Below are 27,447 nucleotides of genomic sequence, written 5' to 3'. Positions count from 1 at the left end.
AGAGGCTAAGGGTCAATCCTGGCTATAAAAAATAAAATAAAAGTCCCGGCTATACAGCTAGCTAAACTCCCAAATGACGATGCAGAAGACGGTATAATTTGCTGACTTTATTCAACCATCACTTGAAGAGTGAAACTAAGAATAGAAATGAAACAAATCAATTTCGTCCCCAATAACAAACAGGTTTTCATCAACGTGAATCAGCGATGATTAGCTGCTAATAACAGTATGGTTAGCATTCGTTTGCTAGCATTAGCACATCGTTCAAACCACTACACAACTGGATTTAAGTGTCCGATCGCGAGTGGAAACACAACAACAACACAAAAGATGATACATACAGGCGTTGCCTCTGTAGATATTAACATTAACAAAGAACGTAGGCTCGTAGAAGTGTTTCCCTCTCTCACTCACTTGGATGCGGCATTTCTTCTTTGGGTGTATGCGCGCTCCAGGAGTCCTCAAACTGCGGCCCGCGGCCCAAATACGGCCCGCCTCCACATTTGGTCCGGCCATTTTGATTTTTTTTTTTTTTTTCCTCAATCGTATTATTTATTTTCTGGCCTTTTCCTTGAAGAATTCAGAGAGGGTTATTTGGTTATTATCTATTTAATTAATAGTGTTTTTATTATTAATTATTATTATTATTATAAAGAATCCAGAAAGGGTTATTTGATTGTGGCTTTCTGAAAAACAATCATTTTTTACATTTATGCACTTCTGCAATCGTCACACTTTTTCTGTAACAAACTGACCCCGGCCCCTCATCAGAGAAAAGTTATGTGGCCCTCACATGAAAAAGTTTGGGGACCCCTGCTTTAACACATATTGCCAAAGGCAGAACAAAGACCTATCTGCCAATATATGCCAATATATACCAATATTTTTTATTTCTATTAGATAAATGTTTCAGTAAAATGTTGCACATTCTTGTGTATTTGCCACTTATTGCCACAGTTAACATTGAGGCTTTGGGCCTCTTTTGATCTCGTTGTGAGTTTGTAAGGTTGTGACTTCTGATTAAATAAACTCGATGCCAATCAAAACGTTTGTTCTTTTTCCCCAAATTATAATCGATAAGAGAATCGATTAAGAATCGAATCGTTAAGCAATATCGATAATGGAATCGGAATCGTAAAAATCCTATCAATTCCCATCCCTAGTAATGCATTTCCGAACGTTGTCACCTTTTCTGGAACAATGCAACAGACACCCTTCAGCATCCCCCCAGATCTAACTGCTTATGCGATGAATTGAGCCAAAATACTAGGCACATATATACAAACAGAATGAGAAACTGAACTATTGTAGGTGATTACAATTATAAGCAGTAGAAAGTGGTATGCTATTGCAATATATTTCGGTAATACAACTTCTTGTAAAGTGGGCTCCAAATAGCACTGGTTTGCAAATAAAAAATAAATATAAAGCCTATGTATATAATACAGTACAGTATATCTGGAAAGTGTACTAGATGTGTGTAATTTTAAAATATATTGTGAAAAATAGAAGGTCCCTGTCAAATTGTCTATTTGGGCTACACTTAGCCAGGTAACTTGTAAACCTACACCATGGCCATTTTGACTACCCAAGGGCCAGAGTTGTAAAATTACAACATATACACAAGATGCTCTAATTTACATTTGATGAATGTATTTCACAATAATTGCATATGTACATGGTCTAGTAAGTGTAATGATTACAAAAAAAAAAAATGTTAAAGGCATTATACTTACTTAAATCTGATAAATCCAGTCCAAGGAACCAAAGTGTTGTTGCACACCCAAAGTTCTGCAGATTCTGAAAGTCCTGGAACAGTGGCCAGGGCTTATATACAAATTCCCTATCCACACCTATTGTGAGACTGAACAGTAGGACCCAATGACTATATTAATGTAAAAAAAAACAAAAAACAAAACAACAACAACAACAAAAACATTTCAACCCTTTTTTACAAAAAATAAAAATGCTGTAATTCTACAATGCTGGCCTCTACAGGGTTAACAGGTGGTGGCAATAACTAAATCACACTTGCAGCCAGTTAAAATGGTTTAAAGTTGACTCAACCTCCGTCCTGTGTCCTTTTGTGTACCACATTGAGCATGAAGGAAAGAAAGACCACCAAAGAACTGTCTGAGGACTTGATAAGCAAAATTGCGAGGAAGCATGGTCAATCTGAAGGCTACCAGTCCATCAAAAACCTGAATGTTCCTGTGTCTACCGTGCGCAGTGTCATCAATACGTGTAAAGACCATGGCACTGTGGCTAACCTCCCTTGATGTGAACGTAGAAGAAAGGAGAGATTTCAACGAAAGATTGTGCGGATGTGGGATAAAAAATCTCGACTAACATCCAAACAAGTTCAAGCTGTCCTGCAGTCCGAGGTTACAACAGTGTCAACTCGTACTATCCGTCGGCGTCTGAATGAAAAGGGACTGTACAGTATGGTAGGATACCCAGGAACACCCCACTTCTGACCCATAGACATAAATAAGTCCAGGCTGGAGTTTGCCAAAACCTACCTGACAAAGCCAAAAACGTTTTGGAAGAATGTTCTCTAGTCAGATGAGACAAAAGTAGAGGTTTTTGGGAAAACACGTCAACATAGAGTTACAGGGGAAAAAAACGAGGCCTTAAAAGAAAAGAACACGGTCCCTACAGTCAAACATAGTGGAGGTTCCCTGATGTTTTGGGGTTGTGTTCCTGCCTCTGGCACTGGACTGCTTGACCGTGTGCATGGCATTATGAAGTCTGAAGACTACCAACAAATTTTGCAGCATAATGTAGGTCCCAGTGTGAAAAAGCTGGGTCGCCCTGAGAGGTCATGGGTCTTTCAACAGGAAATTAATGCAAAACACACTTAAAAAAAAGCACTGGAAATGGTTTGAGAGAAAGAACTGGAGACTTCTAAAGTGGCCAGCGAAGAGTCCAGACCTGAATCCTATAGAACACCTGTGGAGAGATCTGAAAATGGCAGTTTGGAGAAGGCACCCTTCAAATCTAAGAGACCTGGAGCAGTCGGCCAAAGAAGAATGGTCTAAAATTCCAGCAGAGCATCGTAAGAAACTCAATGATCGATACCGGAAGCGGTTGTTTACAGTTATTTTGTCTAAAGGTTGTGCTACCAAGTATTAGGCTGAGGGTGCCAATACTTTAGTCCGGCCCATTTTTGGAGATTTGTGTATGATAATGATTTAATTTTTTTCTAATTCTCTTCTGTGTTTTTTGATTGCAAGCAAAATAAATGAAGATATTACCACCAAAGCATTTGTAATTGCAATCATTTTCTGGGAGAAATTGAGCATTATCAGACAGAATTGCAGGGGTGCCAAAACTTATGGCCAGCAGTGTGTGTGTGTTTATGTGTATATATATATGTAATATAAATATCAAAATTAAACTACATTAAAATCATGTAACCAGGAGAAGAAAAAAGAAAATTCTAAAAATTGGAAACAAAGGAGCTAAAAATCCCCTTAAAGCACTCTGAAGTTCAAACATGAAGTTCCACTGAAGTTTGGAAATCATCAAAACCAATACAACTGTTGAAATATTTCCACTAGACAGGATAGAGAACATTGCTGTCACCTTTGATACGAGTGCAGAAATCATGTCCTTCAACGCTTCGTCAATGAGCACGTCGATTTTGGAGTGGTAGTGTTGCTGCAGGAAAGGAGGGACTGATTTAATTCAATTAAGTTCATTTGAAAACAAGAAAAACATCAAAGTCACATTGTCAGCTGCTCATTTTATATTCTGAATTGCTGATTACAAAGATTAAGAAATGTTCCATTTTTAAAAAAAATTCATCTGATAACTGAACTATGAAGTCCACAACATAAAAAATCCTACATAGTAAGAATATTCCATTGTTTCAGTCCTGCTGAGTACCCAGTCGGCACAATATAAAATTTTATTCAACAATATCAGATATTTTTTTACCATGTTAAACTGTGTTTTGTGAAAAATTGGAGGGTTTATGATGTCTATCGAATGATAGTAAAATATCAGACGAGTGACGACACCCATCCTCATTAATCCCTTATAACCTGGGAGAATGATGGCTAACTGTGGTTGCAAGACGCTTGAATTAAAAATACTCTGCATGTTCTATCTGCACATTGTTAAAGTTAAAAATATGTTTAAAATGTATTGATTGCCCACTAACGTTACCTTTACAATCACTAGTTAATTTGGCTTGTGTCAACTCACTGTTGCTAATCTGAGAAAACTTTTGATAGCACTGGGATAACGTTCATAGCTACAGGCTATTGCGTAACTGCTGATTACATTATTGAAGTTAGTTTATTGAAATGATTCTCTCAGAAGCAAAAAAACGAGATAGGCCAGTTAGGTATCCCTAGCTTTTTACTGACTCATGGCACAACCACACTGATAATGGTGTTTTTGAAACCTTTCCCTTTTTTTTTGTATACAGTAATATACATGATGCTAATACAGTGGTACCTTTACTTACGGACGTCTGTATAAACATAATATTCCGGTTACGAAACGCCCCAAAGGGAAAATATTGCCACTTGTTAAGAAATAAAGTTCAGGTTACGGGAGGCAAAAAATACTATACGGTACTGTATAAGATATGTATGTACGTCTTGCTTTTAAATGTCGAGCCACAAGATCCTGCTGCCTTATTGGTCATAATCTTTCCCATCATGCTTAATGCGATTTTGCTTTCCTATTGGCCCTATTGCTGATGACGTTTCAATTGGAGTGTCCCAGTATGATGCCATGCACAGGCCTGACGGTGTTGTTTTTATATTTTATATTTATATTTTTTATATCGACGTCTTCGCCAAAAGAGCCCTCGTCTTGCGTTTTTGTGTCACGAAGAGTGAGATAGGTGACAGGCACCATCGATCTCCTGAAAGAGGACATTGCCTCACTTGAGAGGTAAGAAATATACAGTGGTACCTCTACATACGAAATTAATTTATTCCAGGACCTTGTTTGTAAGTAGAAGTGGTCGTATGTCGAGCAGGAATTTACATTACATTATAATTCCATTAATTTGTTAGACAGCCCGAAAGCCTGCACTAAATCCTTAATAAATGCTGCTGGTACTATTGAAAATAGCAATTACACAGAGCAAAACAAATAAATTATCAATAAAAATCAGAATAATACGATAACAATAGTAAGAACAATAATAATACCTGTAATACTGTAACGAATCGGGTTCTAATGTGGCGGACGTTTTTTGCGTGGTGTACCTGAACGCACCGCGTGGCTGACTTGACAGAGTGAGAGAAGGCCTTTTTACTTTCGCTTTGTTCAGCTGCAGCGGACAGTAGGCATGTTGTATTGCACAAGTTCTGAAATAAATGATTAAAAACCTGATGGAGCAGGCGATTTTTTGGCGATGTTACCACAATAATAATTGCCACCTTAGCTTATACAGACTGGCAAAGGGAGGCCGGAGGAGGACCGTCGAGATCATAGACATTCTACGGCTATATTGTCGAGCAGTTCACGGACGTACGCATCACACTCATATTTCTCTATCTTTTTTATCTTTATTTCAATGGTAACCCTCAATGTTTTTCCTTTTTTCATCACCTGCACATACATTCTAGGAACCAATGTTAATTTCTCATACAAGAAAATCTGCCGTGGGCCCTTCTTGAAGGAAAACAAAGAAACTGGAGCGCTGTCATAAATCGTCGTATTTCGAGCATGTCGTCTGATGTAGAAACAAATGGCGAGTCAAATTTTACGTCGGATGTCGAAAAGATCGCTTGTCGAAGCGATCGTATGTCGAGGTACCACTGTACAAGGTATCAGGGTTTCCCCTGGTATTTTTTGAAGCTGTGGTGGTGATGGGCTGAATCAGAGTCGGACAACTGCAGCACGGCAAATTTTTTTCATATCATGACAAGAATTTTTTTAAAACATTTATTTAAGAAGAACCATAACAAAGACCTATTTGCAAAGTTTGCATCCTGACTGGGAGCAATTGATTTTCCTGATTAAAAAAAAAAAAATATATATATATATATATATATATATTTGAGGGCTCATTCATTAGGGAAAACAGCAATAGGTGGTCCATTTATAATCAATATGAGGCATGCTGCCAGATGGTCCCCCTGTACAGCCTCAGACCTGTCTTCACCTACACAAGAATAAAAAAAATGAGATCAAGGACAAGAAGACACACACGCATCTCTAACTTACATTGTACTGTACAGTTGACCAAATGTCTTACTCTGTCTATTGCAGCGAAATCTCTCTCACTATTCACTGCGGAGATGGGCACTGCCAAAGCAATGGCCAACAGTTGGCTAGCAATCTCCATTCATCAGTCTGTGATGCCATCTTTGAAAACATGCTGACCTGGTCCATATTCTGAAGCACATTCAATGGATTACTCATTAAGATTTAAATAAAATAAGTCAAATATACATTAGTCAATTCAACTTAAGTTCAAACTGAAGTGCTTTGTGGGAGTTACTTTTCTAATTGTTTTAAAGTTAGTCCCTAGTGTTACTAATATATAAAAAAAAAAAAGTATCAATGAAATTAAAAAGGCTTATTTCAATGCAAATGTGTCATCTGTTGAATTTTTTTAAAAACGATACATTTATGATTATTAAAATAATAGGTGCATGATTCTTAATACTCACCTTGATTTGTTTGGTACACCCAGGGCTTGAACTTTGCCATTTCTGTCCATGTGGGTCCCAGGTTGATCCCGTGTTTGCTTTTTCTCTTAGTTGACACTTCTCCTTCCCTGGACTGTGCGCCTTCCTGATCTGCATCTCCAGCTTTCCTTCTTCCTCCACTCACCGCCTCAATCAACATTAAAATACAACGCTTGCCATAGCCATTTGGTTATTTCTACTCCTCGGGTCGTGAGGGCTAAATACTTTCGTAACTGAAGGGCACCTCGGAACATAAGCCTCACGATCAGGAATATTTAATTAGCCTAATGGACTTATTCAATAATTCGGAGCGTGACGGTCTACATCACCACAACCTAGCAACAGTTTGTATTTGACGTGTGATTTCAGAAAATTTATGGCAAAGAGTGCGTAATAAATGAGCTATATGAAGTATATTCATTTAGACGTCTAAAATTATACAAATTATACATTAAAATGTATCTTTAAATCTTAAAAACAAAAATCTCATTTGCAAGGCGTGGCAGGCTTTATTTTGATGTGGCGGTGCGCCACAATCTATTATACATCATGCAAACAATTATTTTCATTTATATATTTTTATTTCGTTACATTACTCTGTAGAAATCCGCTTTGACTTTGACATTAAAAAGGTCTTTCCAAACACAAGAAAGCAATGAATGTCACGAGCCTGTGAAAACCAATAACTAGGATAGACAAAAGTAGATTTTGGCGTAGAAATATATTGTATATATGTAGTGCACTATATAAAAATCACTTTATATTTAAGAAGAAGGTGTATTTGACCTATATATACTCTACTATATATATATATATAAAAAAAGCTTCGATATAGTGATGAGGGACTTTCGATTAATCATTCCAGTTACAGTTAACTATGAAATCCACCGTTCAAAAATCCCATCATTGTAATTCGGGAGCATTCGATTAATCATTTCAATCCAAGAGTCATCTGTATCGTATACTACAAAAAACCCTGAGTTTTTGAATGACACTGTGGAATGTGAAGGCTACGTTTTTTTTTTTTGTATACAACACACAATTAGCGCAGCCTTGCCTGGCTGTTCAGCTGCCATCAGGGAGCAAAGTTGCGCACCAGATTCAATTAATCTGCCATTTCATGTCCACTTTGGCACCCCCGAAGACACCTTTTCCCTGGCGGAACAGGGGGTGAGGGGGACCCCTGCTGAATGGCTCCACAATGGCCTTTCAGACTCCCCATAAAGAGAACCCAAATTAAAAAATGTCAATTAACAAAGCGTGAGGATCACTGACAAATTGCAGGTTCGATGAGCCCGAGATTGCTAGTTCCTTTTATTATTATTTTCTCGAAAAGCGCCATCCCTCACAATGAAACGTAAAATGTCCTTGTCCACACAGAGCGTCTTTGAGGATGGCACCGATGATCTTTATTTATTAGGTTTATTTATAGGGCTTTTAAAACCAACAACAAATTATATATGGTGGGTTCGGTGGGTTCCTCTAACTTTGTCAACACACTGCTTACTTCAAGCACAATTCATGTTGTTCTTTCTAAACCGGAAGTTCGGAGCAGCATTTTTCCAAGATGGCGCCGCCCATGTTTTGCTCCGGAAATATGTGTCTATAAGTTGTTTTTTTTCAATGTGCTTTCTTGATGTTTGACACTGGAAAAATGGCTCTCACTCCTCCAATTGCCAAGCTAAATGATTCTCGATGGACGTTTGTGTGGAACTGTAGTTAACAACAACAACAACAAAAAACTACCGTATTTTTCGGACTATAAGTCGCAGTTTTTTCATAGTTTGGCTGGGGGTGCGACTTATACTCAGGAGCGACTTATGCGTGAAATTATTCCACATTATTATATCATTTCACATGTTATTTTGGTGTTTTGAAGTGACACCAATGGTTAGGTAAACTTTTTAGAATGTTCTTTATGCTATAGTTATCTTAATAACTCTTAATAGCTATGTTACGTTTACATACCGGCCACGTTCGCGTTCTGACTTTGGCAATGTGTGTTCAATTGTATTACTGACTTTTTATATTGAAATGCATGCTTTTAGTTTGTGGTGCTTTCACGTCCAAGTGGGGGTGCATTTGCACTTGTTTACACGAAGAAGAGCGCTCAGACGCCAGAAAAAGACTGAATGCTACACAGCTCTGAGCGAGTGGGTGACTTAGCGAGAGAGAAAAACACAGCTGCAAACCTACATTCATTGTTTATGCTTGTAAAATATCGCTACAAAGGCAACGCCTGTGTGTATCATCTTTTCTGTTGTTGTTGTGTGTTTTCCACCTGCGATCGGACACTTAGAGCCAGTTGTGTGGTTGTTTGAACGATGTGCTAATGCTAGCGAACGCATGCTAACCGTTTTTGTCATTGCTATAATAGCAGCTAATTATTATTTATGTGTTGATGCAAACCTGTTTGGTATCGAGGACGAAATTGATTTGTACTATTTCTATTTTTAGTTTCACTCTTCAAATGATGATGTCATAACAACAGCCAAAATAAAGTCAGCAAATTATACGGACGTCCAGCATCGTCATTTGGGAGTTTAGCTCGCTGTATAGCCAGGACCGAGCCAGAGCGTCCTGGTGAGGAGAGTACATTCGCATTTCGTTGTTCATGCATCATGTAACATTATCATACTGTACACTTATTCAGCATGTTGTTATTTATTGTATTTTTATTTTAAATTGCCTTTCATTATGACATATCTGTTCAATGTGTTGGATTTTATGAAGTAAATTTCCCCCCAAAATGCGACTTATACTCCAGTGCGACTTATATATGTTTTTTTCCTCTTCGTTGGGCATTTTATGGCTGGTGCAACTTATAGTCGGAAAAATACGGTATTCTGTTCTCACCAAAACTAGTAATTAGAGAGACCAGTGACAACTAAATAAATTCAAGGCAATGACAAGCCTCAAAAACATCTGGGCAAAAGTGGTGCGAACACAAACGCGGGTCATGAGAAGCTGGACTCATTCAACTGCATCCTCCCACTTTTTCCTCAACTTTTTGTCTTCAGGAAATGCACGGAGGCTTACCTCGCTCGCTCTATCCATCTAGGTCGCTTGTTGACATTTTTTGTTGTGAAAGCCAAGATGGCTGCACGACGTACACAGTTGCAGTACGACGTACACAGTAAGCACGTGATTAGTCTTGATCTTTATTTCTTCCTTGGGCAAGTTTTTTTAGTAAATCATGTTGTCTAAAGTACAGTGCATATTTTTGTTTAATATGAGATCTTGTATTTTTTTTTTTTTTAATATTAGAGATTAGTAGAGTATTTTGAGTCTAACTTGTCTGTAGTTAGTGTACGTAGTTAATGCTAAATTGGTGCCTTTTTAGTTTTACAATGGCCTAAATTGGGCAATGTTGGCATGTCGGGTGTATATGTCACGCTTGCATTTTTGGGCAAAAATTGCGGTAGAAAAATTGGGACCTATATGTGAGTATATACGGCATGTTTTTTTCCTTATTAATTATGCATTTTCCTCGACAAATTGTTTCTGGACTTTCGTACCACAAACGGCTGATGCGACATTTACCTAAAAAAACTGGCTTCTCCTCAAATTTATGGTCAAACTAAATCGGTCCAATATTGATTTTATTTGTATAAAAATAATAATCTTTTATTTATAATTCCAGTGGTACCATAATCGTGTCCATTCATGTATTACTTGATGTTGAACTAAATATTAAAAAATACTGGTGTTTACTGACTTTTTCTTGATACATCCTGCGAATTTGCATTGCAACCAATTTCACTGTCTAAATCAACCACGAACCATAGCAAATAAATCTGGGATTAAAAAAAATGACCTTTTAAATAAAATTAGGATTAGGTGAATTGAATTGCCATCATTTTCGAAGTGCAGTCCCTGTAACCTGGACCAGTATTTTCAGCGACATTTGATGCCACTGCTCCATAAAATGTATCTTTTTTTATTTTATTTTATTTTTTTTATTAACTGTTAATGCAATGCGAATCTTGTGACATTTTTAAACCTTGTGACTGCAGACGTTTGGTGGAAGAACAGCTGCTGGCTAATGGCAACAGCGGAGGGCCATAGGCGTTATATTGTAATGTAGTTCCTATGCCGTAGACACTTTTTAATGCCCCCTACAGTCTGGGAGAATATAAAATAACTGTGGTAACAGATTGCTTTTGATGACTTAATGTGTTTTCAGGCTTCTTTCGCTAAAATAACTGATACTTGTAGGTAATACAACCTACAATCATATAATACAGGATTTTTCCAATCTTTTTAATGGATATGGCATAGAGTAAATACTGTACCGGAAAACACTTTACGAGCTTCGCTACGCTAGCACCACCCCCGCTTGGATTTTAAGTTTTACGGGAAAAATCATGTTTCATTAGGGCTACCTTGGGCCAAGGTTGAAAGGTATGTCATACATGAGACTAAAGTTGCTTCAGTTACAAGAAAATTTGTTACAAAAAGTACAAATCACCACACTCCTACTTCAGGTCCAGTCAATAACATGCTAAACTGAAAGCAGCAATTTCTCAGGAAAATTAGAATACACAATATTCTAATTTCCTGACTGTCTCAGGAGATTTCCTGAGACAGTCCTGTATATATACACAGGACTGTCTCAAAAAATTAGAATATTGTGTATTCTAATTTCCTGAGACAGTCCAGTATATATAAAAATATATATATACAGTGCCTTGCAAAAGTATTCGGCCCCCTTGAATCTTGCAACATTTCGCCACATTTCAGGCTTCAAACATAAAGATATGAAATTTAATTTTTTTGTCAAGAATCAACAACAAGTGGGACACAGTCGTGAAGTGGAACAACATTTATTGGATAATTTAAACTTTTTTAACAAATAAAAAACTGAAAAGTGGGGCGTGCAATATTATTCGGCCCCTTTACTTTCAGTGCAGCAAACTCACTCCAGAAGTTCAGTGAGGATCTCTGAATGATCCAATGTTGTCCTAAATGACCGATGATGATAAATAGAATCCACCTGTGTGTAATCAAGTCTCCGTATAAATGCACCTGCTCTGTGATAGTCTCAGGGTTCTGTTTAAAGTGCAGAGAGCATTATGAAAACCAAGGAACACACCAGGCAGGTCCGAGATACTGTTGTGGAGACGTTTAAAGCCGGATTTGGATACAAAAAGATTTCCCAAGCTTTAAACATCTCAAGGAGCACTGTGCAAGCCATCATATTGAAATGGAAGGAGCATCAGACCACTGCAAATCTACCAAGACCCGGCCGTCCTTCCAAACTTTCTTCTCAAACAAGGAGAAAACTGATCAGAGATGCAGCCAAGAGGCCCATGATCACTCTGGATGAACTGCAGAGATCTACAGCTGAGGTGGGAGAGTCTGTCCATAGGACAACAATCAGTCGTACACTGCATAAATCTGGCCTTTATGGAAGAGTGGCAAGAAGAAAGCCATTTCTCAAAGATATCCATAAAAAGTCTCGTTTAAAGTTTGCCACAAGCCACCTGGGAGACACACCAAACATGTGGAAGAAGGTGCTCTGGTCAGATGAAACCAAAATTGAACTTTTTGGCCACAATGCAAAACGATATGTTTGGCGTAAAAGCAACACAGCTCATCACCCTGAACACACCATCCCCACTGTCAAACATGGTGGTGGCAGCATCATGGTTTGGGCCTGCTTTTCTTCAGCAGGGACAGGGAAGATGGTTAAAATTGACGGGAAGATGGATGCAGCCAAATACAGGAACATTCTGGAAGAAAACCTGTTGGTATCTGCACAGGACCTGAGACTGGGACGGAGATTTATCTTTCAACAGGACAATGATCCAAAACATAAAGCCAAATCTACAATGGAATGGTTAAAAAATAAACGTATCCATGTGTTAGAATGGCCAAGTCAAAGTCCAGACCGGAATCCAATCGAGAATCTGTGGAAAGAGCTGAAGACTGCTGTTCACAAACACTCTCCATCCAACCTCACTGAGCTCGAGCTGTTTTGCAAGGAAGTATGGGCAAGAATGTCAGTCTCTCGATGTGCAAAACTGATAGAAACATACTTCAAGCGACTTGCAGCTGTAATTGGAGCAAAAGGTGGCGCTACAAAGTATTAACGCAAGGGGGCCGAATAATATTGCACGCCCCACTTTTCAGTTTTTTATTTGTTAAAAAAGTTTAAATTATCCAATAAATGTTGTTCCACTTCACGATTGTGTCCCACTTGTTGTTGATTCTTGACAAAAAAATTAAATTTCATATCTTTATGTTTGAAGCCTGAAATGTGGCGAAAGGTTGCAAGATTCAAGGGGGCCGAATACTTTTGCAAGGAACTGTATATATATATATATATATATATATATATATGTTATTATGGCTGTCAAACGATTAAAATTTTTAATCGAAATAATTACAGCTTAAAAATTAATTAATCGTAATGAATTGCAATTCAGACCATCTATAAAATATGCCATATTTTCTGTAAGTTATTGTTGGAATGGAAAGATAAGAAACAAGATGGATGTACATTCAACTTACAGTACATAAGTACTGTATTGGTTTATTTTAACAATAAATCAACAAGATGGCAAGATTCTGTTAAAGCGATCCATAGATAGGAAGACTTGTAGTCCTTAAAAGATAAATGTCAGTACAAGTTATAGAAATTTTATATTAAAACCCCTCTTAATGTTTTCGTTTAATAAATTTTGTAAAATTTTCAATCAAAAAATAAACTAGAAGCCCGCCATTGTTGATGTCAATAATTACACAATGCTCATGTGTGCTTAAGTCCTACCCAAGCGCCAGCAGAGGGCGACAAAACTCCAAAAAACACAAGTAACAAGTTGGCATTGCACTGTGCTGTCATTTTAATCTGTTTGAGCGGGTCAAGTGCGTTAATTGCGTCAAATATTTTAAAGTGATTAATTATAAAAAATAATTACCGCCAGTTAACGCGATCATTTGGACAGCCCTAGCATATATATCTATATATTTATACTGTATATATATATATATACTGTATATGTACTTTATGTATAATGTTATGTGTGTGAATTATTAAATATATGTACAGTGGGGCAAATAAGTATTTAGTCAACCACTAATTGTGCAAGTTCTCTCACTTGAAAATATTACAGAGGCCTGTAATTGTCAACATGGGTAAAATTTAACCATGAGAGACAGAATGTGGAAAAAAAAAATTCTGTAACTCTTCACAAGCTTTTCACACACTGTTGCTGGTATTTTGGCCCATTCCTCCATGCAGATCTCCTCTAGAGCAGTGATGTTTTGGGGCTATCGTTGGGCAACACGGACTTTCAACTCCCTCCACAGATTTTCTATGGGGTTGAGATCTGGAGACTGGCTAGGCCACTCCAGGACCTGAAAATTTTTCTTACGAAGCCATTCCTTTGTTGCCCTGGCTGTGTGTTTGGGATCATTGTCATGCTGAAAGACCCAGCCACATCTCATCTTCAATGCCCTTGCTAATGGAAGGAGATGCCTGGACGTGTACTTTCTCCAGCAGGGGGACACGTCTGGCAGTGCAGAATTTGAGTCCCTGGCGGCGCATTGTGTTACTGATAGTAGCCTTTGTTACTGTGGTCCCAGCTCTCTGTGGGTCATTCACTAGGTCCCTCAGTGTGGTTCTGGGATTTTTGCTCACCGTTCTTGTTATCATTTTGACGCCACGGGGTGGGATCTTGCATGGAGCCCCAGATCGAGGGAGATTATCGGTGGTCTTGTATGTCTTCCATTTTCTAATAATTGCTCCTACAGTTGATTTCTTAACACCAAGCGTTTTACCCGTTGCAGATTCAGTCTTCCCAGCCTGGTGCAGGTCTACAATTTTGTCTCTGGTGTCCTTCGACAGCTCTTTGGTCTTGGCCATAGTGGAGTTTGGAGTGTGACTGACTGAGTTTGTGGATAGGTGTCTGTTATACCGATAATGAGTTAAAACAGGTCCCATTAATACTGGTAACGAGTGGAGCCTCGTTAGACCTCGTTAGAAGAAGTTAGACCTCTTTGACAGCCAGAAATATTGCTTGTTTGTAGGTGACCAAATACTTATTTTCCACTCTAATTTGGAAATAAATTCTTTAAAAATCAAACAATGTTATTTTCTGTTTTTTTTCCCACATTCTGTCTGTCATGGATGAGGTTTACCCATGTTGACAATGACGGGCCTCTCTAATCTTTTCAAGTAGGAGAAATTGCACAATTGGTGGTTGACTAAATACTTATTTGCCCCACTGTATATACTGTGTATACACACACCCACAAACATGGTGGGCCGCCCAGGACAGAAATGCCAGGGCCATTTTTGGTTTCCAGTCCACCCCCAACCTGGGAGAATACCCCCACCTGCCAAATATCTCAAAAACCGTTTAACCTATCAAGCTGATATGTTTTCTTTTTTCATTTGGTACCAAACTAACTTGGTTAAGCTTTTATTCCACATCACAGAATGACTTGAAAATTGGGCTGCCGGTACCTATTTAGAGGGACAAAAAATGAGGAGGGAGGAGGACACTTACCCATTGTCTGTCCGTCTAGAAGTCCGGCAATGACACAGATGGACGACAAATAAGGACAAAACGAAAGGAGCAGACAAATAGGTTAAAAAATATCAAATTAAAGTCATATTTACATTTTTAGGCACATAATGAACATTCCTATGTGAAAATATAAACTTTTTAAGAAGTATAATTCAAGGGACAAAAGGACATTTGTGTTCTTTGCTCTACTTGTAGCAGGTAATGTTGTTTTTAGCTCTTTAAGAGGTTGAGGGAAAGGGAGGGAAATTAAGTAGGATGTTTGAGGGTTTTTTGCGGTCATAGGCATCAAGGCCAGTGTCTCACGGTGGCCCTACAAACAATTATTCATCGGTGCATCTGCAAGAAAGGCTCACAGTTTTAGCAGATGCTCCCAGCATTTGACCCCAACGACTACCCCAGAAGCTTTCAGCTAACATGAAGGCGTCACTGATTATTTCATCGCTGACAGGCCACTCGCCATCAGGCAAGCCTTGACAAAGGCTAGGTTTTGAGCTTTAAGATCTAAGGTCCATGTTGACTGCCTGTAAAAGGCCATTGAAGAGATATGGAGGTTTACACACATTAGCATGCCCAGTGTGCTTATTGGACAAAGATTACATTAAAAAGTCACGATTGGAGTGTGATTAGAAATCAGAAGAAACGAACAAGGGAAAAAAAAACAAAACGTATTTCTGTCTTCGATGCCATGTTATGCAGCGGTGTAGTCATGACAATTTTATGGACGAATGATAGTATTTATAGTTGAGCATGGGGCGGGGTTGCAACAGGTTTTCTTGTTCTTGGTGGTGGCATAACAGAAAATATTTGAAAAGCACTAGTTTTATCACTTTCAACCACGTAACAGTTGCATTGAGAATTGGCTCGATTAGGTGTGTATCTCGTACCTCTTGCCCAGTGTCCAGCACGCAGAGTTTGGAGCACTGCCTCTTGGCATCCATGAGGATGTTCAACATTGTGCACACGCACAGTGACACACGGAAGTCTGTTGATTTGTTGGATTTCTGCATTTTGGCGTCGAATGCACATTTGGTCCTGCGATGGGAGGCAAAAATTGATTTGAAGTATGTGGAGGATTTTGTTCTGAGGTTTGCTTGGCAGGTGGGTGGGCAACCTCTTAACGCAAGCCTCCATCATGTCACTGGCCATCAGCTTGAGTCTCTGTTCCAGATGCCTGGCAAACTCGGCCTCAGGCCATTTAAGCTCAAACACGAACATCTGAAGCGCGTTGAGCTTCCAGAAAAGATCCTCCGATGTGGCTGAACCGTTCCTGTTATCAAAGAATGTGAAAGTAAACAGTTTTTATTCAACACTGTGCGTGGTGCTGACACGCACCATACGTGCAACACAAATAGGAACAACAGCAAGACAGATTCCGGAGTCTATTTGCTTGAGTTTGGGTTGCATTCAAGGACTGATGGACATTTTGCCACCTCCACTACACGCAGGTGACAACACGGCGTGCAAATGTACAGCAGCTGGCTAAGATGGTAACCACGAGAGGACGGAGAGGATAATGAGGGCGGAGAGAGGGATTGGGGGGGGAGCTAACGCGGGCTAAAATAAACGCCCCTCACTTTTCTCACTTGGCCTTTAAAAGACAATCACCCCAACAAGTGGCGGCGGCGGCGGCAGCAGCTAGGGGCTTTGGGCTAGCCCCCTCATGTCTAATTAGTGGGGCTCTCCACTAAAGCATCCCCACCCCACCCCCCACAGGGAACAGGCCAATCCCACTCACCCGTCTGTGCTCGCTAATGAAGCAATAGCTTGCTTTTTTTTTCTCCACCTCTATGCTGCTTTTTCGAAGCCCCGAGTGTGGTCCGAGTTCCCCCCGCCGCCTGACAAATAGAGCCCCAAAGGACCCAAAGTACCATAACGCCAGCAGAAAAGCCTCCAACATGGTTGCCAACAGAGTTGTTGTTCAAGTGAGCAGAGAGTTCGCAGCTAAGTCGTGCGGTAACCACGGTAACAGGATGGAGTTCCATCCCAGAGCCCTAGTTGAAAGTCCCTCAGGGAATTAAGTGCGTGTCACTTCCTCATGTCTTTAATTAATGGCACAAGTTTTCGCTCGATTGGTCAAGAACACAGTGTAAAAGTGCTACCAATGAGCACCAGCACTAAGATGCCAAAGAAGACATCCACCTAAAGTAGACTGGCAAGGACAGTTTTAAAAGACAGTTGAGTCAAAATGAGATTGACAAAGTAAATCTGTCAATATATACTTGAGGTCTTCAAGTGTATATTTGTATACACTTAAAGACTTCAAGAAGACTTCAAATGACTTCAAGTTGAAGTAAGTGGAGACGGTTTGTGGTGTCGACCCGGTTAAAAAACAACATTGAGAGTGTAGAGAGGATCAGTGACTGGGATTATTGGCTGCAGAAATGGTCCTTGTTAAGCTCAAAAGCTGGGCTCTGCAAAAAACAAGATGGTGGTCACAACCACTGATATTACAGTTTTTCTCAGTTGCTTTGGTACATTTCTCAGATCAGATTTGCAATTCTCAAAACTACTTGTTCAATCCTCACAACATCGCATCACTAGTGCACATAAAAAAAAAAGCATTTTCTCATTCCTTTGAGCAAGTTACAGATGTTTTTGTGCATCCATGCAAATGATTTTGTACAATTCACTGCTGTTTCCTACATTATCAGTTGCATCTGCCATGATGGTCAAAATGGATTATCATCGATCTTTATTAAAAAGTCTCACCACCCGCAACATCTAGTCATTATTTCTAAAGATACACGATAATATCGGTTACCGATAATTATCGGCCGATAATGGCAATTATGACGTCACACAGATAATACAAAAAAAAAAAAAAAAAATCAACCGATAATGCAATCCGATAATTATATACTTGATTTAGACTCCAAATGTGCGCAACCCAGCAGTTTTCCCCACTTCTCCACCGCCGCCTGCTCAACCCCTCCCCTCTCTGAAGCCCCTGTGGGAGGAGGGGTTGAGGAGTACGGCGTCATAGAGGAGGCGGTGTTTACACATCAGTGTTGAGGTGCTCTCACTAGCATGCGTTGCTTTTCCCGTGTGTGAAATGAAATAAACGACGCTCTCGCCATCGACAAAAGTTCCACGAGGCGTAAAGAAAGCATCCTCATTGAACACCACTAACCCAACAGCTATTTAAAACTGCATCACAATGATTTTTGGAACGAATACGAGGCTGCTGCTAGCGCGAATGCTAGAGCTATTGTAAACACAAACTATAAAGGAAGCTACGGGGCTTGTGACGATACAGAGACGCTGCGGTCCTCCCGGAGTCGGGTTGTTTGGGAATGCAGCCCAAAGCGGGTGGTAAACTCCCATCTATGGCTAAAGACCTCACGAGACCGATAGTCGACAAGTAGCTGTCTTCCAATGGAGCCCCCCGGTCCGGCAGGCCGCCGCCACCGCCTCGCCCCCGGCGGCCAGAGCAGAGCCAAGCACCGAATATGCCGCAGCGAGCCGGCCGGGTGGGCGGATATCCGATACGAACTTAGCTGCCGCCGCCACTCCAGTTCAAGACAGATGCCTGGCGCCGGTGCTAATTTGGCAGACGGGCGGACTGAAGGGCACAGGCGGGAGGAAATTCCCGAAATGACCCGATAGCCAAACCCCTGGATGAAAAAAAAATGCAGTTTATACGACCACGATTCTTCGTGAAAGACATGCCGATCACATCAGTTTTACCACGGACATTTACATAAGCGATGTCAAGAAAGCATGTTTATCATGACGGAACAATGGTTAGTTGATAATTTTAACATGCACCAAACCACACAAAGAAGTCATCCAGTCAGTAATGCATTCAGTACGCTTTAAATTTATGATGTCATAATCAGATCATTCTTCTTAAATCTAGTCAAATAATTTTACCCAGCTTGTTTGAGTGTTGAAGACTAGTTAACAGATGAATGCGCCATATTATTCCACTTACTTGAACTAAATATTGCCATTTGTTCTTATAAAGCCCAAACATCTAAAAAAGGTCATTTTTCACCTAAATCAAGAAAAATTTGCTTTCAAATAATGTTTTGAAACATACATATTCTTGAATAAAGAACATTTCTGACAAGTTTTTTTTTTTTTTTTTTTAGGATTATGTATAATAATTTATTGCTTAAATTAAGGCTGTTAAGCTTATTTTCAGCTAGCTATTTTTCTTCAAGAAATCTGAGTGAAATATACTTGAAGTGCTGGCAGTTAATTTCACTTATTTTCAATAGATTTACACTGAAAACAAGGGAATTTAACTAGTTTTAAGGAGTTGCGTTTTTGCTGTGTAGTAATGTTATATGTTAGGAATGGCTTACTTTTAAAGCCATTTTTGTGCAACTTATGTATTTACTCTAAGTAATTGTTGCAAAAGGTTTACCATTACACAATGTCAGACAATCTGTCTTTATTTAGATGTTGGAATTTACTACTTGTTCACATTTGATGTTGGAAAAAAAGCGCAATAATATTTTTGCACAGTAATATTTTCTCTTGTGTATACTTTAAAATTTTACATAAATCTTTTAATAAAATTATCGGCTTGACATTATTGGTTATCGGTTGGAACGAGGAGGAAATTATCGGTTATCGGTATCGGCTGAAAAATGCATTATCGTGCATCACTAATTATTTCATTGCATAAGCCTTTACATGCAAAATGGATGAACATGTTGTCAGAATATGTTTGTGCTTATTTCTGAGCATTTTCATTACTTATTTTATGTAACTTATTTTAACCTGCCAAAATTTGTAATAGTTCAGGACAATGTGAGTTTCCACCACGCCAACATAATCAGGGAATGCCTTGTAACCCAAAACAGAATGGTGGTGAAGTTCCTACCATTTTACTCCCCATTCCTCAATTCCATAGAAGAATTTTTCTCTACATGGAGATGGCAAGTGTATGATCGCCAGCTTTACAATCAGATGACTCTCCTGGATGCTATGAATGCAGCATGCAGTGACATCACAGCAGATGCCTGCAGAGGCTGGGCAAGGCATTCAAGAAAATTCTCTCCACGCTGTAAAGCAAGAGAGACAATCCGTTGTGACGTGGTCGCATCGAAGGAGCTTGTAGCTGTAAAGTTATAAGGATCCATAAGATGCTTTCCACTTTATAATGTTAGTTTTTGATAGTAATCCGGGTTAACTTTTACACTTTGCAGTGGCGAACCTGAACGCTTGCACAAGTTGACTGTCATGCTTTCTTAGCCAAAGCTGCACTCTCACTTTAATTACGTCATCTTTGTTTACCAACAGTAAACGGGTCTATAAATAAGGGTCCATAAATATGAAAAATCCCTTTCGCTAATTTTGTACTTATTTTAATAATTCTATGTCATTAGGTGCTAAAATTAGGCAGAGGATCTGTACATATTTTCCATGATAAAAATCATTAGTGTGTTAGAATTTTAAAATATAGACCTCTGATTGGTCCATTGTTTGCGCAAAATGCATGGTAGAATACAGAGCCTTTAGACTTCGTATGGTCTGAAAACGTAATGTGTGGCATTTTTCCCCAAGGCTGACTTTTCAATGTACAGCGGTACCACGATATAAGATCGCTTCAACATACGATCCTTTTGACATCCAACGTAAAATTTGACTCATCATTTGAATCGACATGCTCGAAATATGACGATTTATGACAGCGTTGCAATTTCATTATTTTCCCGCAAGACGGATGCATGGCGGATTTTCTTGTAAAAGAAATTAACATGGGTCCCAATTAGGTAAGTGTAGGTGGTGAAAAAGGAAATGCTTACCTTTGAAATGAGGAAGGAAATGATGGAAAAATATGAGCGTGGTGTGCACGTCAGTGAACTGGCTCGACAGTACGGCCGGAATATGTCTACGATCTCGAGGATGACTCTTTTTATTATTATTATTGTAAAACCGGCAAGGAAGTCGCCAGCTTTGTCAGGTTTTTAATCATTTATTTAAGAACTTGTGCAACACAACACACCTACTGTCCGCCGTCGCCGACACTTACAGCAACAGAACATGAAAAGAATAAGTAAAAGCTTCCCACTCTAACGCACCTCTGTCTCTGTCATCAGTCACATGGTGCGTTCCGAAACAGCATGCAAAACACATCCACCAAATTAGAACCTGATTCGTTACATTATTATTATGATTTGTATTTATATAATTTATTTGTTTTGCTATGTGTAATTGCTATTTGTAATTGTATCGGCAGTATTTATTAAGGATTTAGCATAGGTTTTCGGGCTGTGGAACGAATTAGTCGAATCATAATGTATTCTTTTGGGAAAATCCTGCTCGACATACAAGCAATCCGACTTACAAATCAGGTCCTGCAATGAATTAAATTTGCATGTAGAGGTACCACTGCATTCTCAAGTTAAATTTTAACTTGAAAATAGAATTAAAAAATGAACAAACTGTAAACTGAACCTACAACCACATCTGTGACCAGAACGGAACAGAGGTACCAAACCTTTTTTGCACCACGCACCCGTTGTGATTGGGGTCTTTTTTTCACAGACCGGTGTTTTGTCAAATTTTGCAACCTTATAAAATTTTGCTCCCAAAGCTTTTGTGGCGGTGAAAAAAGCCCTCTTTAAATTCAGTTGGCGTCTCAATGTTACCCAACGGTGCTAAAAAAATTATTTACAACATGAACATACATGTGCAACACGAAAATGGCGTAAATTAATGCTTAACATCACGGGGAAGTCATGAAGTGAGAGAGTTGCATGCAGTTGTTGTGTGTAAGTTAATATTAATTTCTTTAAAGAAAGTTTGTAGTGTATACTTTGGAATCGCTGCATTCGCGGTCATTTTTAAAGTTACGCGTATGCCAAATTTGTAAGAACACTGGCAATGTTCTGCAGAAAAATACAGCAAATATAAAATAACATTTGTTTTTAGCCCCGTGGTGTTAAGTGCAGGGAAAATACAACTCACCCGCTGAATCAGTGGGAGGCCTGAGCTTGTTTCGTTGAGACAAGATGGTCCCGAGATGGGAGGGTGAGAGAAGCCCGCTTAACAAAGATACGATGTTGGAAATTTTAGCAGTTTTCAGTGGTCTCCTAGAGATGTCAGGATATTCCGAAATGACTTTATTCCAGAATCTTGGTAGAGTTGTTGTCTCAAATGTACGTTTAAGGTCGCCATGATTTGTGATCTCTACAAGCTGATAGTCCTGCTGCACAGATATGCTCGAATCACTCGGTTTATTCACATACGGGTCACGAATCCACTCCTTCGCAGTTCGTGTGTCTTTCGTGATTGGGAAGTGGCATAGATCTTATTTTTTTCTAGGTTGTAGGCTCATCTTCTGGCTCGTCAGGTGCCCTTTTCCCCGTAAAAAATATGTCCAAAGACGTGTTTTTCAGTCATTCTAGTGTGGGGGCTAATTATTTCCGGGAACAAATGTGATGCGCCAGCCCTACGTCATACATCATTATCGAGGACAAGCGCACATAGATACACAAAACAAGATGTACTGCTAGCAGTCCGATAAATGGATTTCTATGACGACATTCTATCCTGTAGTATTATATCAAGAGTAGACAGGGATATTGGTGTGTTAAGGGACACACGCTAAAGTTAATTTGGCCAGAATGCAATCGTTAATAAGTTACTATTTCTGTGTGGCCCGGTAGCAAATGCGCCACGGACCGGTACCGGTCTGCGGCCCGGCGGTTGGGAAACCCCTGTTCTAGACAATGCTCGTAAATGAGTCTTCCTTAACAGACATTTTGTGAGTCAAAAACTTCAGTCGCAAACTGTTGGTTGCTTTTTAAACAATGTATCGATTGTTGGAGGGAGTATATTGATAACCTATTGGGTTGTATCACAATATGCTTTAGCACCAAATCGAAATATTGTCACACCCCTAATACATACACGAGAGGAACAAAGAGGGAGAGAAAGAAATTAGAAGTCAGAGAAAGGAGAGTGAGTGCACAAAAAATATTGGATGACGAGTCGATGTGGAAAGAGGTGCTTGGATAAAGCCCACGTCCACAATGCATAGGCCGCCACTGCTTTTATAAAGCTTTTTTTATGTACACTTAATTTTTGGAACACATCCCTATTAGTGTTTTCAAATTGCAAGAAGTCTAAGATGGATTTCCCGGCCAAAACATACAGTAAACATTTAAGCAGACCAAATGACAGCCAACACAGAGGAGAGACCAGAGGTTTTCATCCATATGTGAACTCAACTTTACCAGATAATCTATTGCAGACACATATTACAGTTTAATAGTACTACCCTAGTACTCCAATCGGGTGTAATTCTAAAAAGAATCCAACATTGACATGTTGACACGTTTAGCTTCAAAAGCTTCTTTTTGTCTGCTTGGCAGTACACAAAATGATGAAATAAAGCTGAAAGTTGAAAAAGCAGCTAAGGGCCATTAGCCATTGTGAAAAGCACAATCGTTTTCCTTCCTGTCGGCCTTGCTGTGCACTAACACGTTTATGGCTTTTAATGGCTTCTACTTTTCATGCGTTCAACTCAAAATGTCCTTCAGATGTCTTTGAAGCTCCAAAGTTTACTTTTTTCTGCTAACGCGATGGCCTCAAATACTTTGCCCTTCCTTACTTCAGAAAATATTGGAGGAAAAAAACAGTCCTTCATTGCCTTTAAGCAACATGCAGGATGGGCTGACATGATCACAGACCCCCCCCCCCCCCCACACACACACACACACACACACGCACACCCACGCACACACACACACACACACACACACACACAAAATCTGATATACGATCATCAGTATGACCAACAACGAATTATGGGATACATTAATCCCTTCTCTATTACTTCACATTCTATTTGTGGTTACTTTGCAGGTCACCCCTGCAATAAGAAAAATCTGTGACACAGAAATACCATATCTAAATAGATGTCAGTCAATTCAAAATAGCATTTACAGTACTTAATTTTAAGGTCTTTAAACACACTTTTATGAAAATACAAACATATTCATTAGTTTATTGAGAGGGAGGTAGAGCAATAAAAAAATATTCTACAGTGTACTGATTTCTCTGTACTTACTATCAGACCACAACAGAAATATTAAACAAATATGAACAGAAAATGGTTTTTTTTGTTTGTTTTTGTAACAAGCTAACAAACTGAGTTTTTTTTGTCAATATACAGTTTGCACATCAATAATAATGCACAAATATGTACATACTAGGGATGTTTTGATCGCATATTTCACCTGATTTTGGGAATCCGACGATACCTAGTCCCGATCCAATACCCCCCCCCCCCCCCCTATTTTTTTTTTTTTTGGTTTCACTCTGAACAAAAGTCCAAAAAGTTACATAACCTTGTTTTTACAGTACTTCTTCTTCTGCTTTTTCTGGCAGTGTTGCGGAGCATAAAACATTTTTTTTGAAATGCCATTGTATTTCTGGATTATTTTGTTAGTCCTTTAGCCCTTAAAAAGTAAAAAAAAAATAAAAATTCATATAAATTAGGCCTGAATGATATTGTGAAAAAATAACATTGCGATATAGTATATTGTCATGGCTCCACACACTTTTTGCATTGATTGCTCTGGTGCACCTAACTTTTTTCTTAAGGTGCATCAAAACTAAATGTAGGCGCACCGACATTTTTCATTGCATCACCTTTAAAGCCATACTTTTAATCTCTCCATTACATTCATATAATTCATATGAGTGAGCCCACTAAAATTCATTCACGCTGCCGCTCTAGAAAAGGAAGATTGACTAAACGATGATTGACACATTTGTGCCTTTGATCGTAGCGCTACAGAGCCTTCACTCACCAGATCAAAGCTACAAACCTGTCAATTATCGTTAACGTTAAGTAGCAAACTCCAGCTGCCTGCTGACCAAGAAAAGCAGCAGGAGGGAGAGTGAGAGGCTGTAAGAACATGAAGCAAAAAAACAAATGTATATTTAAATTAAAAACCCGATTCTTTTCACTCAATTCCCATCCTCCTAAAAATGCCGTGATCGGCCCGATTTCCGATCACATGATTGGATCGGGACATCTCTAGTACATACCTACTATATTTGGGACAAAATATTGTTTGACGATACGTCACGATACGAAACGTCAGAGTACGCGTGGAGTTTGAAAAAAATTGATCGCGACATGATAACTAGATGTGATGCCACAAGACTTAAGCAGTATAGTCCACAAATAATTTAGTCAAATTGAATAACTGGCTTAGCAACCCGATCACGAATAGCTGTCAGCCATTTTGTGGTGTTAATGAGGAGGGCTCTGAAGAAAAACCTTCCGCCAAGTTCGCAAGGATAGATACGCAATAGCACACAATTAAATCAAAGGTCCTTCAAATGGTTTCAAAAACAAAACTAAAATTATCACAAAACAAAAAACAGAAGCATACGAATAAACCTAAAACCAAAAATGGACAAATCCATGAACAGAACAATTCCCATGTATTGGCCCAAACATAGAGCCTGACATTAAACTTAAGTATCGACCAAAGCACAGAACCTATCTCCGGAAAAACAAAGACATCTTCATGCGTCAAAAATAAAATAAACTACAACCATGATTGAATCAAGCACAAACACGTCTACTGTATAATACCAAGCATAGCACAACATGCAGAACACCGGGAATAAAACCATTTCTTAAATGAAACATTGCACCAAACACAGAACCATATTTATCACCAAAAAGAACCAAACATAGTTGTAGGTGTACCAAGCATAGAGCACAGACAATATAAAGCATACAGTATACAGTATAGCCACATGCGTAGGAAAACAATCAGAGAACTATGGCTTGAGCTTAGAGGCAACGCCCTCTGGCGGGATACATACGTGTTGTGGCAAAGCGGTGCCATCCAGCCTGGCGTTGAGAAACTTGGCATACTTGGTAGCGAGACGGGAAGAGTGGGCACTTTAGGAAGATTGGTAGTCAGATTCCTGATAGTCCCAAAGAGAAGAAGACAGGAATAAAAAAGAAAAGGAGAAGACAAAGCGAAGTCGAGAAAGTAATAGTGGGCAAGGAGCAATAATTAAGTGCCAACAAAAGCAGAAAATGTTAGTGTATGCTTTCACTGAGCTAAATGTTTTTTGGTTTTGTTTAAGACACTTAGCAACTGTCTATAACACTTAAAGTGCCTATGACAGCAAAAAGCATGTTTATTTCATATTTCACACGGTATTTTATGCTCCTGAATGAAATTGACTGCTTGGATGTGTGTGAAAGCGATCGATTTATACATTAAATTTTTTGAATCCCGCGCCATGAAAATGAGTGACTTCCTGGATTGAGGAAGAATGTGAATGTGACGTCACCCGGGTCAGCATCTCTCAATACAGCAGTGCTTTATAGCATGCAGATGGACTGTGCATTCAGCTGATTTTGCGGATTAATTTGTTTATTTTTCGCATCACGCCATCCAAATGTGCTGCAAGTTTTTGTTTGCTGCACCAGGCAGAGGCGTGTGAGCCTTTTTGGGTTTCAAAATGTTCCTGTTTACTGCGGGGATTGGCCAAAACAAGTCCGACAACTGTGGGACCATTGGACTTACGAGGAAATGAGTAAACTACGTGTTTTGTATTATGGCAAATACTGGGATCATGGCCCATGTTTTAATAAGGAGGTGGCTTGCATTTAGTGGCTGACAATGCTCCTTGTCCACAGAGAAGGCCACTCGGCCAACGACTGTAGTGTCGCACCCCCCCCTCGGTCCTCTTCGCGTGCCCGCCGAGAGCGCGCAACACCCGGCTTATGCTCCTGCAGCCCCCCGCTCTCGTCTGCGGTTCTCCATATCGTCCAGACTTTCAGCCCCCTCTGCCCTCTCCGTGAGCCCAGCAATAGACCACTATCATCGGGTTTGGCTCGGGCAGCCACATGCTCCTCCGACGTCGGCCGGTTTGTCCCACGGTCATTCTCCAGCTTATTCCCCAGCAACAAGCATGCCTGGGGAACGACGAGCCGAAACTTGCTCGCCGCCGGAGGCTGGTCGATCAATGAAGGCTGTCTCCCTCGCCGCCGTGTGTGACATGAGTTGGGGTAGTTTTGTGCTATTTTTCGAAAGGCGAAAAGATTGGGACAGACACTCGACGGTCATTCTCCAGCTGCTTCCCCAGCAACGAGCACGCCTGCCCGCAGTAGGGGAACGACGAGCCGAAACTTGCTCGCTGCCGGAGGCTGGTCGATCAGTGAAGGCTGTCTCTCTCGCCACCGTGTGTGACATGACTTGGGGTAGTTTTGTGCTATTTTTCGAAAGGCGGAAAGATTGGGACAGCCG

At 39.6% G+C, this 27,447-nt stretch overlaps 1 protein-coding gene across 1 annotated transcript in view; it reads right to left on the bottom strand.

Moving 5' to 3' along the window:
- Positions 1 to 27,447, bottom strand: part of cadps2 (Ca++-dependent secretion activator 2) — a 289,750-nt gene that overhangs the window by 40,145 nt on the left and 222,158 nt on the right. The window contains exons 20-24 of the mRNA XM_057837859.1: positions 26,009 to 26,113; positions 16,311 to 16,466; positions 16,084 to 16,231; positions 15,179 to 15,193; positions 3,589 to 3,663 (exon numbers count right to left, since the gene is read on the bottom strand). Of these exons, the coding sequence (XP_057693842.1) occupies positions 3,589 to 3,663; positions 15,179 to 15,193; positions 16,084 to 16,231; positions 16,311 to 16,466; positions 26,009 to 26,113 (499 nt within the window). The remainder of the gene's footprint in view (positions 1 to 3,588; positions 3,664 to 15,178; positions 15,194 to 16,083; positions 16,232 to 16,310; positions 16,467 to 26,008; positions 26,114 to 27,447) is intronic.

The sequence above is a fragment of the Corythoichthys intestinalis genome, chromosome 5, assembly GCF_030265065.1.
Source record: "Corythoichthys intestinalis isolate RoL2023-P3 chromosome 5, ASM3026506v1, whole genome shotgun sequence".
In the NCBI taxonomy this organism is placed as follows: Eukaryota; Metazoa; Chordata; class Actinopteri; order Syngnathiformes; family Syngnathidae; genus Corythoichthys; species Corythoichthys intestinalis.
Note: the sequence above shows the minus strand (reverse complement) of the source record. Positions and strands in the feature narration are given on the sequence as shown.